The sequence below is a fragment of the Cryptotermes secundus genome, unplaced genomic scaffold (genome assembly GCF_002891405.2).
Source record: "Cryptotermes secundus unplaced genomic scaffold, Csec_1.0 scaffold582, whole genome shotgun sequence".
Lineage (NCBI taxonomy): Eukaryota > Metazoa > Arthropoda > Insecta > Blattodea > Kalotermitidae > Cryptotermes > Cryptotermes secundus.
In genome coordinates this window covers 758,615-776,598 of record NW_019724752.1, presented here as the reverse complement: position 1 = coordinate 776,598, position 17,984 = coordinate 758,615, and the positions used below count along the sequence as shown (strand labels likewise).

Genomic DNA, 17,984 nt, shown 5'->3' with positions numbered 1-17,984 from the left:
CGAACTGGACGATTTGAAGAAGAGAAAATTCTTGACCCTACCGGGACTCGGAACTCCAATCCCACAGTCGTCCAGCCCGTAGCCACTCGCTATACAAACTACAGATACTTTATATAATTTATACCTAGCGAAGAAAACTTATGTATACAAATCGGAGACACGTTGATAAATTGAAAGTTTACAATTTTTCATGCCTGTGCATGTGCACATTCTATTTAGGCTGGCGATTTGGTCTGCCAGAATAATTTCCCCTCCCATGCTCTGAATGGAGACTTCTTGCATTACTGCATATTATATCATGATTGAAGATCAGGGCTTTGCTGTATGAAAATATGACCATGATATGCTATATCTGAATAAGTCATTGCTGGTGCGTTATCGTTCCTTTTGACGTAGATTGTTACGTCATTACTAGAAAGTTACTGCACTCTGTTTTCACCAACCAGAATCGCCGCACCGGAGATTCCGTTGCAGACACAGAATTTCACTTCCATGTGGTTTCCTCCTCAAGATATTACGCACCCTTAAAGATCTTCCAGATGGCTGTTGTACGAGGAAGAGGCAGTAAGGATGTCAGAAATGGATAGTGAAACGTAAACACTTGATATTCGAACATGGACAAGATATTTACTTCTCGACATATCCTCCCCCGACATTGATGCACTTGTCTCATCGCTTTACCGATTGCGTCTTTTTGACAGTTGTTTCGTACATTTCCGCACCTGGTCGTTTATCATATGCGACTTTCGAACGTCCTTCAGAGAATTTTTCAACCCAGTTGTGAAACGCTTTACGCAACAAACACTTCCCAACGTAAACAGGAAAAATTTCTTTATGAATGCCCTTTGCATCGAGTAATTTTACCCGCAAAAAATGCACAATAAAACGTTGCTATTCGGTAGAACACTCAAGTACGGTCGCCATTTTGACTACTGAAACCAGCCTCTGAACATGCGCATTCGCGTCTGCTACCTAGACGGTCATTAAGGCGGATTGTGCTGCTACCTAGTTATACACATAGAGAACCTATTACGTCCATTACAGTTCATGTACTTCCATTTGTGACCTGTTTACTACTACTACTCGTAAGTTGTAAGATCAATACCGGTTGAGGATAAGTTTATGTGGTTTCATCCCCTTAAATGGTGGCTGCAATTGTGAGACGTAGTCTACAAGATGAATCATACTACAGGTACGCTTCTTAGTTTTTCATGTACGCAGTATTGTGATTATAAAAGAGGCCGGTCTCAAAATTTTTGACGGATTTACGTACACGGTTTGCTGCGCAGAGACGTTTTTATAATGCTTTGTATAATGGATTTGCGCATCGCTATCATGTCTGCCATTGCAGGGATTTTGTTCATATTCGGTATTTGAGAGCTAATCCATCAGAGGTCGTTGGCCCGCTTGGTATGAAGATTCGAACTCAATAGATATGAGCCCTTCAAATACGTCCTCCTCCAACTAAAAGGCGATATTATCGGAACGGCTGTGAGGAATTTGACGAGATTTTAGTAATTTATGAAGACCATCCCCCGAAATAAAATCGCATAGGTGGGATCACCAGAAATTCAATGGCGCCTGTACTAGGGGCCCAAACGCAGAATTTGTCTCTTGTTGAACCGGCGTTACCGGTCGAACGGGTTTTATTTTTAATTGATATTCAGCTAGCATTCGATACGTTTTGAGAGCGACGTAGCCAAGGCGAGTGGAACATCAGAAAGTATCTGCAGTGTATTTGCACCGATACTTTGTATGAAATGCAGGTAGAGCGAAACCGACCGTCAGATATCGATTGCATGGCTGTGGCGTGTCTTCGAACAGAACGTGCTTTCCGAATGTCTGTTAGCGAAGGTTGTCTTCGCTTCTACCTGAGGAGAAACGTAACAAATGCAATAGCTCCACGAGTCACCTGCTCCAAAAAAAAAAAAAAAAAAGTGAGCCAACCACCTGTTATGGCATTGCTGTGACCTTCCGGTTCTGCGCATGCGTTTGTTCTGGACTAACGAGCCTAAAGAGTGATTGCTAAATAACGGTATGAGGCTGGACTAGTTGGAGCCGGCAGCGTTGTGGGTACGTGTGAGCATGGTTGCAGTGTAATCTGTGTATATGTTCGTTTGGATTTGTGTCGTCAAAAGTTCTGAAAGTTAGTAAGAGAAATGAGTGCACAAACGCGATCACAGTTTTTGTGGTTTCTGTTGCGACCGCTTCTAAGTGCATATGGAGTGTTTATCGCGGAGTGAATTTATTGGAGTGGTTTAGGATGGTGTCAGATACAAAGAGCGGTGATAGCTTTATCGCATGGCGTACAGCAAGTTTAAAAGGGTGTTAGTGTACCGTGTAGTGTTTCCATGTCGTGTCATGACCTACATGAGACCCAGTTTTAGCCTGGCATTGTTGTAAAGTTTTACTGCTGCTGCTGCTTCTGTTCCCTTGATGTGGGTCGAGAGCAACACAACGGGATATACCCAGTGCACGCCGATGTACCCGCACAGCCATTACCCAGCGACTCATGCGTCCTGGGTTAGGGTGAGTGTTTTATCCGCATGATGACAATTCATCAAATGCGGTTGGGTTTAGTTCGAGCGCTGGATTCCGTTTTGTATGGTCCCATAGAGATTGCAGCCCTGATCGGTTTCCATTTAAGATAGTAACTGTAATTAAGTTTCCATTGGACAACTCAACAGTTCAGTTTCCACTTGACTTGGTAACTGTGGTTAACTTATCGTTGTTATACACATTATTGTGGCGACTGAACAAGCGATAAGTTTGTGACACGTAAATACAATATTTATAATAAAAGCTTTCGTGCTAGTAAGTGTACTTGACCGTTAATTTTCCGTTTAATTTTGCAACCGAAATTAATTCTTCCGTTTCTACTTAAATTGGCAACTGTGATTGTTAAGTTCCTGTGTTAGTAGATGAAATTAACTGCAAAGTTTTCGTGTAAATTAGTAACTGAAATTAACTGTTCAGTTTATGTTGAATTTTGTAACTTAAATTTAACTGTTCAGTTTCCATTTTTTAAGTCGGTCGCCGAAATTGTCTAGTTTCTGCTGAAGTTGGCAACTGAAATGAGATGTTTGTGTTTCCGAGGAAGGAACACGCTAGGGAGATTTGAAGGAAACGCTGAAGGAAAGAGACCACTTGAGAGATAGGAGGGCCGTGACGTGGAATGGGAAGATGCGCTCAGCATTCATCTGGCTTTGTACAGGGACAGGTGGCGGCCTCAAGTGAACAGCTTAGCAAATCATATAGAAGGCGCGGAATTTCTTAACCGTTGGGGCAGCTGTTAGGGCGGGAAAACACGCAGCAATATCGGTCGTACAGAAAAATGTCGTACGATTTTTTTTTGCCGTACGGCCTCCTTTTCACACTAAAGTGACCAAATACATTTATTTGCTCCCCGACTGTCGTACGGTAGATGTCGCATGTCGTCACGTATGAAAGCTAAGACCACATTATACTCTACTACTTGATCCGACACGAACCGTACGGCCGTTGTACGACCGATGTTGCTGTGTGTTCCAGCCCTTAGTGTCTCCAGTGGAGTTAGCCAGTTTAAATATGTATGTTGCTGAAATAGGGATTGACAGGTCTAGGAAGCGCAGTATATAAACGTTCGCATTTTGTGACTCTTGATCCATTGTTCCGTGTTGTAAATCGTATTTGGGTACTAATGGCGGACATTCTGAATATCTCTGTATGAGGGGCTTGTTTGGACCTCTGTGCTACGTTTCTTTGCACGTATTTTAATATCCGGTATGAAGTTGCTATAAATAAAGAATGGGGGAGTCGGTATTCTGGGACGTTTTGAACATACAGGCCACTCATTGCATATTGAACGCTCGTTCAAACAAGAACTCTTTTTCTAAGTTTAAGTTTTCTACGCACCCAGAAGTGAACATTGAAGTTTATATTATTTATTTAAACTGCAAATGGGTGTTTACCCGGTGGCAGTGATACTACAATAACACAGCACACAAAAACTACATAAGCAATAAAGGATGCCAGCATCTCGTCCGCCGGCGTTTGTCGGTCAGCACAATTGAGAACTAAAGCAGTTGCGTTAGTCCAGACCAGATGACATCAATTCTTGTGTGACGGGCAGCTGGGAAGATGCTAAAGGATATACTTGGATATGAATAGCTTTGCGTCTTGTGTTCTGATAGCATTATGCAGTAAATCCTGGCTAATCCGGATTCTTTGGGGGCTCATCAGGATAAATGAAGCAAAAGATTGTCCAAAAATAAAAGAAAGAAAATGAATAAGTAGAAAATTTAATAATATAATCAGTGCCGATGAAAAAAATCACTGCAACAGTGTATTCCTCTGTCAGACGCTGAAATCCAAGGTCTCCTTCATGCAGGTCAAACCGCGCGGCCACGTGAGTTAAATATAAATAGGTCACTAACAAAGAAATATGAAGAGTTGATGCTTCTTCGTAGAGCCCCGCGAATAGACAGTGAACAGTGAATTGAGTAGGATGTGGAAGGAAGCTGTAGTTACTATCCTCTTAACTTGCATAGCTGGCAGGTGTCCTGACGGAGGTTCAAACCGGGCACTGCAAGTCGGAAGAGTTAGCGCGTGGACCTGTGCACTCGGGCGATAAAGAGAGACACTTCTCTGAATACGAGTGAATGTTCCTGGAACCCATAAAACATGGTTGGCTGACTGGCTGGCCGGCCGGCCTATGTATGTGTTTTATCATATGGACGTATGTGTTAGTGATACCGCATTGTAACAGGAAGAGCTGCATACTAACTGAAGTGCATTTTGGAGAACAATGGCGACCCTCCCGCTTGTGACATCCCATTTTGCTGATAGCCGTTCAATTTATGACGCGTTGAATATAGGCTTATGTCTGGACAGGAGAGTTAACGCATACGTTTAAGTCAAAGCTGTGCAGTTGGCCACCCCTGTAAGTCGGATGCCTGTCATAATTGGCCGCATCTTGACGGGATCCGACAAAATCATATTAATCAGTTTACACATGGACAACCTTCTCTAGCTTGACCACGTGCCGATAGTTTCTGTTCACGTTTTGGCGTTTCGGGCTGTGGTCTGTGCATGTTCTACCTTATATGTGGTGGTTACACAGAGAAATGGCCGATTTCATGTATTGGTCTTTAGAATTAGAAACATCTCGACCCGCCCGTCCCGTGTGAGCATCTTGAGCCTACGTCGCAATCAGATATCCTTCCGTCATAATCAGAAAGTTACTACATTCATTTTTTCAACGTGTTCTCACGTGTTGAAGTGTGACTCTTGACGGGATTTTGGATTGGATGTTGGATTTATTGTGGGGCACGCGATGAAATGGTTGAGGCACCATGGAAGCCGGAAGGTCGCGGGTTCGATTCCCGATGATGTCATTGGATTTCTCAATTCACCTAATCTTCCAGCCTCACAATGGCCGTGGGGTCCATTCAGCTTCTAACTTAAACGAGTATCAGGAAACTTCTAGGGGTAAAGGGCGGCTGGCTCGTAAGGCTGATAACCTGACTGTAATTTCTGATCCAACTGTATAGAAAATGTGGGAGCCTCGACGTCTTACAACCCTGTGGGCCTTCACGGCCTGTTACAAGGATAGCTTTACCCTTTTTAATTAAATTATCGATCACTTTAACATAACTTGTAATTACACGTAATTATATCGCCATCGTCGATGTCCACACTTTACAGACCTCTGTTACATGCTAGTGTGCCCAGTCTATTACTAGATGTTTCCTGGTAACGGTTTCTAACAATGGAGATTCTTCAGCTTCCACGCTCACGTCTTCTTTGAACGGAGGCTCCCTTCTGACTGAGCACTCCTGCGACTAACTCGCGGCCATTTCACACCAACTTCCTAGTCTACTCTGCACAACCCATCAGCTGAGCACTCAAGTCAAACTTAAGAATCAGTGACAGAGTTGCTTTACGACTAGTGGTTTACCGCCAATCAGTTCGTCTTTGCGCCAACACCCGTGACCTCATGACACGAGATAAATTTTTCGGTTGAACAGTTGCGGTCATAGCCTTTACCTAAAGTCCTCTTGGACTAGAAGATGGATTTGTCTCTTTTGAACTGAGCGCCCTAAACCTCGTCTCACTTCTAACATCTCGGTACGAACTACGTAGAAAACAAGTTCTTCTGTTGTGGTCCAACTGTTGCATTATTAAGCATCTGCTTGCCTAGAAACGGGCATTGTTCCATTGTGTGTTCCGCGGCCGTTGACTAGAATCGAGTGTTCTTTTCGAGCCGTTCGCTAGCAACGGTCGTTTCTCTGGCTCCACATTTCTTGCTTTGAGTAAGTGCCACAGTAGGATGGTAATCTTAACAGTCAAACCTGTGACCTCGTTGAAGACGCAGGAGTTTTCCTCCACGAGGTTGCCTACACCAGTGTTTCTTAACCGCCGGGTCCTCATCTTATTAAAAAAAGCATTTACAGTGCCGCTCTGTGATAAAGGCTGAGAACCACTGGCGTACACAGGATATGGCCTACGGCCAGAAATTTTTTAGACATTCAGGCATATAGGCTAAACCCTCTTTTTACCTTAGCTTTGTTATCTGCAGAATATAGTAAACAATCCACGTAGTAGTGTATTATTATTCAGTGTATCAGAGTGCTGTTATGTGTCATGCTTTTAATTGAGCGCTGGGATTCGTGTATATATACATTTCATATTTGCTTACTAGCGGGGATAGTGTAGTCAGTATAGCGACCGGCTAAGGGTTGGACAACCGAGGGGTCGTAGTTCGAGTCCCGGTAGAGTCAAGAATTTTCTCCAAGTCGTATAGACCGGCTCTGGAGCCCACCCAGCCTCCTATCCAGTGGGTGCTAGGAGATCTTTCCCCTGGGGCAGAGTGGCCGGGGCGTGGAGCTGATCACTCACCTCCAACTACAGGACGTTCAATCGTCGAGGATACCTGGCTACAGCGCCAACCGGGAACAACATTCCTCACAGACTGCTGCTGTAACTGCCGATAGCGGAAAGAGTCATCAGCGCTGATAAACGCGCGCCCTCGCCAGCGTATAGCGGATGGATTGTTTCTCCGCGACTACTGTGCCCTTCCCCGCTAGCGAGCGTGCAGTCATGTCACTGATTCCCTCACATCAGTTTCTGTACATGCACACATTTGTAAGAATACTGTAAAAAGATAACTCAAACTTGCCGTGCTTTATAACAGGTGCTGGAAGTGACCCTCTTCTGCTTGCAAACATGCCTCTCATCGCATAAATAAATTATGCGACACTTTCTGAAGTTGGTCCATGGTAATTGAACCAGTTACACGTGTTATTTCTTTCTGCAGAGCTTCAGATTATTCTTGTAGACTTTTCCCTTTAGGTTTCCCCAAAGATAAAAATCACAAAAACTGAGATATGGGGATCTGGGAGGCCACAGTCCCCCGCTGATTATTTTGTCTTCAAACACTTCCCATATTGTGACCATGGTTGCATTAGCCGTGTGTGCTGTAGGCGTTGTCTTGTCGAAAATACCCATATTGTCTCTCTTCAGCAGTCAGCTGATTGAAGAACAGATTCAGTATACCATTAACGTAGCGGTCAGAGTTCACGGTTTCGTGGGAAAATGAGGGGTCAGTGATTCACCGCGGACACAGCACACCACACTCCAACTTTTTCACTATGTAATGGCACTTGCTGTATAGCGTGAGGATTTTCATCGCTCCATATTCTTACATTCTGTGCATTGACATGTCCACTAATGTGAAACCACTCCTCATCAGTCATGAACACAAGCTGTGGATCCACGATTCCATCGTGCACATTTTGCAGCAGCCAGTGGCAGAAACGAATTCTTGCTGCATAATCTGGTTGTTTGAGCTCATGCACAACTGTTATTTTATATGGGCCAAATTAGATTAATTTTGTGGCTGTGACAGCAGATCCTAGCGAAACGCCGTTTTCCTGTGCTAAGTGTCTTAACGATTTTCGAGGACTGATCTATAGTCGTGCCTCAATATCACGAACTTTTTCTTCAGTCAGCACAATCCTCTTCGATTGCTTCTTTATGTCACACACGGAACCTGTGGCCAGCCACTTTTTCACAAGCTTGGATACACACGTCATTGTGGGAAGTGGCGCGTCAGGATATGTACGATGAAACTTACGGACACATTTTCTGTAAGTTATTTTTCCTTGCAGAAGTTTCGACAATAAATTCACGCTCCTCAGCAGTGACTGTAGTACCGAGATGAAGGAAACATGTATCTATACATCCACTCCCACATACGCATTCATGGCGCAGTGCTTATTTATTTAGATACAGGGACAGCTTTATTTTGCCTTCATATTCGCTTAATTTCCATATATCTGATGTTCTGATATCGTGCCCAGTAGTGACAGCGTCGTACAAGGGAAAGCACGACATGAAGTGTAACTTGGCGGCAAAATCAAGAGGCCTTATAGCGCCTGAAATAATTTGTGGGTTGCGTTTTAATCGGATAGTGACGTATACGATTCGTCGTCATTAGCTGGAAACAGACATCGTTCAGTTTCTTTTTACTACAAGGTGGTAAGGTCGCGGGTTCGATTCCTGATGAGGGCATTGGATTTTTCAGTTGACCCAATCCTTCCATAGTGTTTATATTGCAGCATCCTGTTTAACTGCATAGATCTGACTTTGCGTTTTGCTTTTATGCTATGTGCAACGTTTTCCTTTACTGACGTTACATGTTTCGGCCTAACCGGCCATCATCAGGTGTGATTAATTAATCTGTTGCTCACTGTAATGCTGTTTTGTTTCTCTTACGTAGTCGCCTCGGATTACTTCTGGTTATGTGGGGTAACCATCTGTGTTAATTTTGTTGTCCTTGAGGTGCACACGTTTAACATATGTGTAATATCTTATATGTTATGCTAGAGCTTTATTTTGAAGTAAATATATAAAACAGTTGCGTTAGGACTGCGCGCTGAGTTGGAAGACTCGGGCGCTCTTGTCTTCAGGCCTCTTCATAACGTATAAATTCCTTTCGCGCAAGCGTCCTCTAGATCACTCGGTATACATGGTGCTCCAGGAAGAGGGGCGAACATTTTGGCAGGCCATTGTATCGGTCATTCTAAGCAAAAAACTGAATATGCACGTGTGTCCTATTCCTAACGGTTTCCACTGTACAGACGAGCAACTCGCCACGTACCGGTATTAGAAACAGTACATAATATCTTTCTCATATCAACAATTTTGGAACTGTACAGTGAAATAGCTCCATCTGGGAAAGCATTCGGAATAGGACACATGTGCACATACTAGGTTAGCTTAGAATGACCGATAGTATGGCACCCAGAATATCGGCCTTTCCTCCTGGGACAGCCTCTATATATACACGGCTAAACCTCCACTTTTTTTTTTTTTGGACGGGTTGTGGACGGAATTTACTCAGCCACCTGTCATGTTCTCCCCTCACTTCCATCTTCTACCCTTCTCACAGGGTGTATCGATCCTGTCAAGTCTACATCAGGAGATGGCTTAATTGGTGTTTGTTTTCTGGAAACAGAGCGCTCCTCGTTAGTTGACGGACACTGAAATTGGAATGTATCGTCTGCATGGGCACTGCCAGGGTTATTTGCGTGGGGAAGGGACGGTTTTCCTTGCCAGATCGCAAGAATTTTCGTTTGAAGGCTGAAGTTCACTGTGTTCGGGATAGAAGATTGAGCTTTCAAAATGGCAGTAATATTTGGTACATTTTCGTATTTTTTCGATTTTGATTTTTGAGAGAACCCAGGCCTTCGGCGCGTATGGCATGTCGATACTATCACGTGCAGATTGCCGGATTCGGAATTGTAAAGTAGTTTTTGGTACCTTCATAATACTATGGTGGGTTAGTCTGATTTCGGGGTAGGAGTGGCGGTGGCTTAAGTAACTTTACAGTCAGGGAGACAAACCTATGAGCGAAAATTGTGATCCATTCTATATAAACACCGAAATAGCATTTTGGCAGATTACAAGAAACACTTGTACTTGGTACAGCTGTATTCCTCTGTATAATGTCTATCTTGTGTTCCTATGCCCGAGGCCGCGGACGCATGAATGCCAATGATGACCCTCGTGACGATTGCCAACTCTGGTCAATGGTAGCAACCCCGAAACACTTATCGCGCAGTTGTCACTGCCAACATTTTTGTGAGCGGTTTGTGAGCGACTGGAGGAGGCAGAACCAGGGTTCGGAACAGATTTCTTGATATATAGTTTGCTGCTGTGAAGCCGCTGAGATTTGAACGGGAAATTGTTCCGTTTAGCAACAGAATCTCATAATACTACCATCTGCCTCCTTAGTCTGTTATCAGACTGCGGTCAGTGCACATGAAAGCCGTGAGTGGGCGCCTCTGTCGCCGTTACGGCGAACTCGTTACAACTGGCACGTAGTGGAAGGTACATCACTATATATTGTCACGTGTATGAAGTGACTATAGACGGGGTTTGGATTGTTAATCGGATTTATCGAGCTCTCTGAAACAGCGGACTACACTACAGATCACTGTTACACAGACTAGTGTTTTCTGTTACGTTCTCCGCCAGCCGTTGCCCTTCAATGTCTGACGTTCCTCTTCCTCTGGGTTCCCGAACTGTCTCCGGCCTCAGCTACCAGCTTCTCACAGCAACGGCTCACAACGACTGAACTTCAGCAGTTCTCTGACTTAGCCACTCACCAACCTACTCAACTCAACCACGCAACTCAACTGACTCAGCGCCAACACAACTTTCTTGCTTATAACATCTCAACACGGACCGCACAGAAAACTTCCTTTGTTGCTGTTTACGGGCCATTGTCTAGTTGGTTGTTTCTTGGTCGTTGCCTAGCAACAGTTCTACATACCACGAAGCATATATGTTTAGAAAGTGAATGTGGAGCGGCGTATCTCGGACTGTGTAGCACTTAATGGTGGGAAGATGAGGAAATTGCCACATATGATGGAGAAAGGCTATTGAAGGGAGCGGTCGTTGCCAAATGTGAGGCATTATCCTGGAAATATTCTGGGGTGATAGGAAAATGCACCAAATAGCGCAAGGGTGTCCTGGGAGTCCCCGGGAGGTCTCGATGTAAGACAGAGGTGTTAATCGCTCAACCGCCGCCGCGTTCGTCGAGGAAGACGCGGATAGCGTGGATCCTTGGTATCTCTGCAGCCTCATTATTTTAAATGGTGTGGTTGTGTAAGGGCATTTACCGGACTGTTACAGCATCACATCCAAGAACAGTACCCTTCAAGTTTCCTTGTGTTTACATTTTTTTTTGTCTCTGTTGGGTCTTAGTGTTTCATCGGGAAAGTCATCAGCAAGGGCGTGATTTGATTCACAGGAGACTGTTGCTTTACAGAATTGGTCTGCAACTTTTTGTCTCCTGTTCACTGTTTACTTTCCGGAACAGGACGTAATGAAACTATGACATTCCGTTCCATTCTTATGTGAGGTGCTTTGAAAATTAACCATAAACGCAGTAGAATCGGCCGTTTTAACACGCGGGTTTTGGAGTTCAGGCCGTCCTCGGTATACGACGATACTTTTAGTCAGCGTTGATTCTCGCTTACTCTTTCTCTTCGCTGATGTTGTCTTCCCATGATCTGTGTATGCCGACATAACCTCAGAAACTGTCGCTCACTATGCACCTAACAATGTGGCAGATTTTGTCATAGATGCTCAAGCCAAACGCGCACCAACAATCTGTCCTGTTTCAAAATCGGACAGATCTCCCATTTACGATTCTTTAACACCAACGGCCACTGAACATAGTCACTATTGCACTGACACGAGCTCTACAAAGCGTAAACAAAACGAACATTCAGTGTTGCCAACTGAAGTTCTTTCAGTGTAGTCAACACAAATTATATTCTGAATTTGTAAGTATTCCTATTATTTTGTTCACCCCGTGTATATGGGTACGTGAAGGTGGCCAAGCACTATATACTGTGCAGACGGAAGCGGGCGAAGGTCCGAAATCATGTGTCAACGAAGGCGATTGAAGGGTTCGTTCACCTTGCGTCCGTTTCGCAGATAGAGCGGGTCCCAGAAGATATTGAAACCGTTTGTCATTCGCGTCTCTTCGCATGCTTTCTTCTCGTTGAATCAGTTGATTTTCATTTTGCACTTATTAACGTTTGCATTCGGTGATGGAATGATGAGACGGTACTGGGAAAGGTGTAATGTCGGAGTACAGAGGAAGAAAATGTTTATGGCAGCCGACAAATTCAGTTTCTAAACTACGAATACATTCATGGACGTGCGGTCTAAGGCATGAGCTGTCTTTGGTCGTTCTAACCCTGGGGTCGTTGGTTCGAATGCCACTCAAGGCATGGATGTCCGTGCATTTATTCTGTGTTTGTGTTTTTCTGTGTGTATGTAACAGCCTTGCGACTAGCTGATCCCCTGTCCGAGGAGTCAAACCGAATGTTTTTAGGTCTAAGAAACTGAAAAGGCGGCCAACGTCCACAGAAGGACTGTAGAACCGTGGACATTGCCATAGATAATTCAAGGAAGAAAGATGCGTAGGTGGAAATCGATCAGACCCTCGGTTGCGAAGCGTCGGAAGCCAAGAACAAAAAATGCATTCGCTGTTGTCATCTCGTTGAGGCGTGAACGGCAAAAACAGCAGATCACAAAATCTGGAGCCGCAGAAGAAACATACGTCAGAGTCAGGCTTCACCTGCATTCAGAAAGGCGAGAACAATACAGGACTTCCCCGAATGCGAACGTTCCTTACAGCGTAGACGCATCACAGAACATCGAAAGAAACTTTACCGAAATGTCAGATGTGCGTGTTGTTTCACTTTCGGTCGCATACCACAAACCACCCACCTTGACACGGCATTGTAAATTGACTGCTAAATGTGACTCCGTTTCGCACATGTTGCTTAAGTCCTACACATTGTCACTCTAAATAACACTTCTTCATTTCTCACATAATCGGTCCAACTTCTCCAACACCACATTTCGAAGCTTTCCAGATGATTCTGATCTAATGCCCTAAGTGTCCAAGTTTCAGCCCCATACAAAGCAATGCTCCAAACGTAGCATTTCACTAGTTTCTTTCTCAAATTTAAGTCCAATTTGCTGGTAAAAAGATTCTTCTTCTTGCTAAATGCAGCTTTTGCCATGGCAATCCTAGATTTAATTTCACGCGTACACCTTCCATCACCTGTTAAGAAGCTACCCAAATATTTAAAACATTTCACATTCTCCAGTTGTTTTTGGTCTATCTTTATTGTGACTGGGGTTGGTTGTCTCGAAATTTTCATTACTTTTGTTTTTTCCACATTCATTTCCATGCCATAGCACCTTCCAATTTCGATTAGTCTATCAATCATGCCCTGTAGCACAGTTTCTTCCTTAGCCANCTTCTTTCACGCCAATCGATACCTGTTTCCTTTAGGATCTGCATTAATTTGGTCCAATTTACACGGTCAAATGCCTTCTGCCAGTCTATAAAGCAAGCACACAGTTCTTCATCTATCTCCAAAGTTCGTTCTGCTATAATTCTCATCATCCCAATTGCATCCCTGGTTCCTTTTCCTCTTCTAAATCCAAACTGATCCTCTCCAAGTATATCCTCTAGTTTCCTTTCAATTCTTCTTTTAAGTATCTTTACTGTTATCTTTGCTGTATGTGCATTAAGGCTTAGCTATTATTTGATTTGTGTGACCAAAGTGTGTCGGGGTGTTAACATAATGTAAGCAGCATAAGGAAATACCGACGGAGCGACTGCCGCTTTTCGGCGAAGTTAGTGCCAACTTTAGCGGATAGAGGGTGTCGCGTGGTAAGCGCAACGAATCCCCACGGCCGTTAATCTTGGTTTTCTAGACCGGAGTCGCTATTTCCTTGAAATGGCTCCTCAATTATCCTCACGAGGCTGAGTGGACCCCGTGCAAGACCCACTACTCAGAAAATCTGGTGGCGCCGGGAATCGAACCCGGGATCTCTGAATATCTAGCCAGGAACTCAGGCAACTAGAGTTCGCTTGCGGACTACAGGCCATGGAATTAGTAAAGGGAAATAAACTGGAAATGTTTAAATGGTAATTGCTGCTTGTTTTCACCTAAATAGTATTTGAAAATTCACTTCCCACCTCACAGAAACCTCGTTTCCGTTAAATCGCTTAATGATGTCTAGGGAAACAATCGTTGCTTATTGTCAGAATAATATGAACTCTAACCACGTCCGCAGTACAGAATTCTTTGATTTTGAAGAAGTACATATTATGGCCACTGTGCTTTGAGAGGTTAGTACTAGCCTGCCATGAACGCCAAGGTCTTCCGAGTTTCCTCTTCCTTTCAGTTCTTTTGCGAGCAACATTTGATGTGCGTCTCTCACGCGTGCTGCGTGTCCAGCACCTCACGAACCGATTTGGTTTGCATCAATATTTATAAAGCAGTAGAAATCATGAAGATGCTTATGATTTTTGTAAGGATTTGTAATAGTACACGAGTATTACATTGAACATTGCGTTGTGTGGACGACGTTTCGGTAGGTGGCGTCTCTCCCGCCCTCAAGTTTGGTAAATTTATACGACAGTTTTGTAGAAACTTTTTTTTTTGTTTTGTTTTGCTAATGCGTCTTTGATTGAAGAGTCGGTCGCTCGTCCCGTCAACTCGGTCCAGACCTTAAAATAAGTTCATTTCGCGGAAGCGCGATACGAGAAACTCACTGTGTAATATGTACGTAATATCACAATAGAATGACTTTGCTTCCTGCTTTCACAGCCTTGTGTCTTTTCTGCTTTCGTGCAGACGTTGAGAATAATCCGATTGCGATAATGTTTATTACGGGCTTTGTACTGTAGGATCCGTGAAAGTTGATTTGCATCGTTGGTTTCTGCCAAGGTGCCAGTATGTCACTGCTTTGTAAAGTGAAACATTTGGTACCGCCTGGTGCTTTGTTAGAACACAACGTTTCTGTTCATTTTTCTAAATTAATTTGCGAAGAAGTTGATGGCCTTTCTGTCAGTTAACTACATCCCGAAGCGGAAAGCGATATCTGATTTCACCGAGCGAGCTGGCTAACACCGTAACACTTCTGGGCTGTGTTCAAGAGGTGACGGGTTCGAATCTCAACCCGGACACCAGGTTTCTTGCCCGATACTTTTCTGTGATGTTCTCAATACCTCCATGCAAATGCCAGAAGCGTATCTCCAATTAAGCCACGACCACTTCGTCCCACACGACCTTCCCGATCGGTTATTCACGTGTAAACCTATGTAAAAGGTGATTCTGAATTATTGTCGGGGTTTCCGTGGACTGTAATTTTCAAACTGGAAACAAAATAAAACTGATTACGAAATATGAAAGTGTAGCTCAAGTAGAAATTTTGGATTTACAGTTTCATATTCCGTAAGCAGTTTTATGTTGTTTCCGGTTTGAAAATTATAGGCCACGGAAACCCCGAGAATAATTTAGAATCACATTGTACAGAAAGGGTACCACCAGCTGGAGTATTTGAATGACTTGTCAAGGACATTTATCACGTGNTCAACTTTTAGAGCTAATTGATATTAAAATCAATATTAAAATTTTAGTGGAAATATTTTTTGTAAAGACAATTTTCCAACAGATAAGAAGACAAAAAGTCTCACGGAGACATAAATTAGCAGGCTGCAGGAAATTCAATGTTTTGCTATTTCTAACAATTTCTTGTGTAATCTCTCTTTTTACATATTGAAAAGTTGTTTGATGCTTGTCAAAATGGTATTCTCTTGCTTTTTAAAACTGTAAGATATGTGACTTTAGGTAATTATATTGAAATTATTCCTAAATAATAAATATAATTAAATTTCCTTGTATCAAAATCTAATGTATATTTCTATTTTGAAGTGCGGCCCTGGGCTATTATTTATAGGGCTGAGGTGGCCCTCTGTACAAGTTGAGTTTGACATGCCTGCCCTAGATACAGACAAAATTGCTAATTAAACTGTAAATACTCGTTCATAGATAATTTAAGGATATGAGTTTCTCACCTGGCTGTTATGAAGAGTCACATCTTCTGGGATATGACGTCATGTAGTTCCTTGAAAGTCAATGGACGTTTCGGATGAACATTACGTCCATATTCAGGGTTTAAGTGTGAATTAGGTATGAAGCTCTGCTTTCAACGGCCTACACGGCGTTATTTTCCCAGAAGATAGCTCTTCAAACGGATAACTTTCTTTCCGTTTGTGTGTTAACGTTTTACTGTATTTTTAAGACATCCCCATTGTTGAAGAAGTGGTTGGACTGGCAGCCATAAAATACGAGCACATGTGCGTTGCAAGACAAATATAAACCCTACTGTTGGGCTCTCCGGGGAAAAGTTTGTCCGATTTGAGAATTCTCGAGTCTCGCAGTGATTTCTACGGATAGTTATTCAGTTGACTTATTCCGACACGTTATAGCCCTTGAAGGGCGGCTGGAAACCACAATTTCAGTCGGGGTCAAAGGTTAAAAAAAGCGATATATATATATATATATAATAGTCGGACACTTGGTATTAATGATAGTCTAGACGTGGAGGTACACTTCATCGGCAAAGGACGCCTGAATTCTGAGTAGACTGTAATACCGACTGAGGCACCGCCGTTTATTTCGGCCATCTGCAGATGCTCCCATAACAGGAATTAGTTTTGCGTCTTGTGTCCATGGAAACAAACCCCCGGCAAATATTACGACAAACACGGCCTTGCATAGACTGGTTATATCTCGATATAAGCGGGCAGTGGATTGCCTAAGTACATGAACGACACAAGATAATTTTACCGTTTGATGCTGTATGGTATGGGTACTTAAAGCGTGGTAACCCCCCCCCCCCCCAATAAGACAATTCCCGTAGGAGCGTGTTGTAATGTAATGCTTTCGGGCAAAACTCGTGAAAGGCCGCGCCATAGCTCAAGCGGTTAGTCGCTGGCTTCCCACCGCGGCGGCCCGGGTTCGATCCCGGGTCTGGTCAAGTGGAATTTGTGGTGGACAAAGTGGTGCTGGGGCGCGTTTTCTTTGAGTACTTTGGTTTCCCATGCCAGTCTTCATTCCACCAAATTCTCCATCATCATAATCACCCGGGGCAGGATACAATAGGCCATTCAGTGCCTGCCGTGCCGAGTGGACCTAGTTGGACTCCACCCCCCACTAAGCACACGTCCCCACTGCCAGTACAGTAGGACCTCCCTAGTTCGGACTGATCAGAAGCGAAGCCTTGTTCGAATTATGCTGCTGAAAATACATTCAGGGAATCAGCAATACGGTTTTATTTTGGATAGCCGGGATAGCACAGTCTATATAGTGGCTGGCTACGAGCTGGACTACCAAGGGCTCGGAGTACGAGTCCCGGTAGGGTAAAGAATTTCCACTTCTGCATGTCCAGACCGTCTGTGGGGCCCACCCAACTTCCTATCCAGTGGATACCGGGGGCTTTTCCCAGGGGTAAAGCGGTCGGGGAGAGTAGCTGATCACTCACCTCCAGTTAGTGCTGAGGTCAAGAAAATGTGGATCTATACATCCATCCCCCTTATACCTTCATGGCGTAGTGCTTAGTTAGTTAAGCGCAGGGACGGCTTTAAGACTTTTTTCCCTTTTGCAGGTTCATTTTGAAATCTGGATTGTATTTCATAAAATAAAAATACTTGCCGTAAGGTGAAGAAGATTTAGGTTTTGACATCATTCTTTAAAAAAATTCGGGTCAACTCCAGTTGCTCCATGGAAATCGTCCTGTGGTGGGGATACACACACAAACACCATGGAGATTGCAAGAGTTTTTTTTTTTATTTTTCATTTCTTCAAAATGAAGAAAATAGGCCAAAAATGGATCGTATTGGCCCACTTGAAAACTGGGATCGTGGGTTCCAATCCCACTCGATGCACTGATGTCTTTAAGCGTTTATTCTGTGTTGTTCTGTGTGGAGGTAGCGGCCTTCCGACTGGCTGATTCCCCGTCCAAGGAGTCCCAACGACTGTGTATAGGTTGAAGTAAAAAGGTAGATTCGTTCCCTTTGCTTAACTAATAAGCACCACACCATGAAGGCATATGGG

The 17,984-nt window shown here is 43.7% G+C and overlaps 1 protein-coding gene across 11 annotated transcripts in view; it reads left to right on the top strand.

Moving 5' to 3' along the window:
• Positions 1–17,984, top strand: part of LOC111862903 (serine/threonine-protein kinase MARK2) — a 290,458-nt gene that overhangs the window by 146,077 nt on the left and 126,397 nt on the right. Inside the window, exon 1 of one of the 11 annotated variants that reach the window (XM_023848730.2) lies at positions 2,048–2,529. The exons of the other annotated variants lie outside the window; for them this stretch is intronic. Coding sequence (XP_023704498.1) covers positions 2,437–2,529 — 93 coding nt within the window. The 5' untranslated portion in view covers positions 2,048–2,436. Of the gene's footprint in view, positions 1–2,047; positions 2,530–17,984 lie in introns of those variants that run through there. 11 annotated transcript variants of the gene reach the window in all.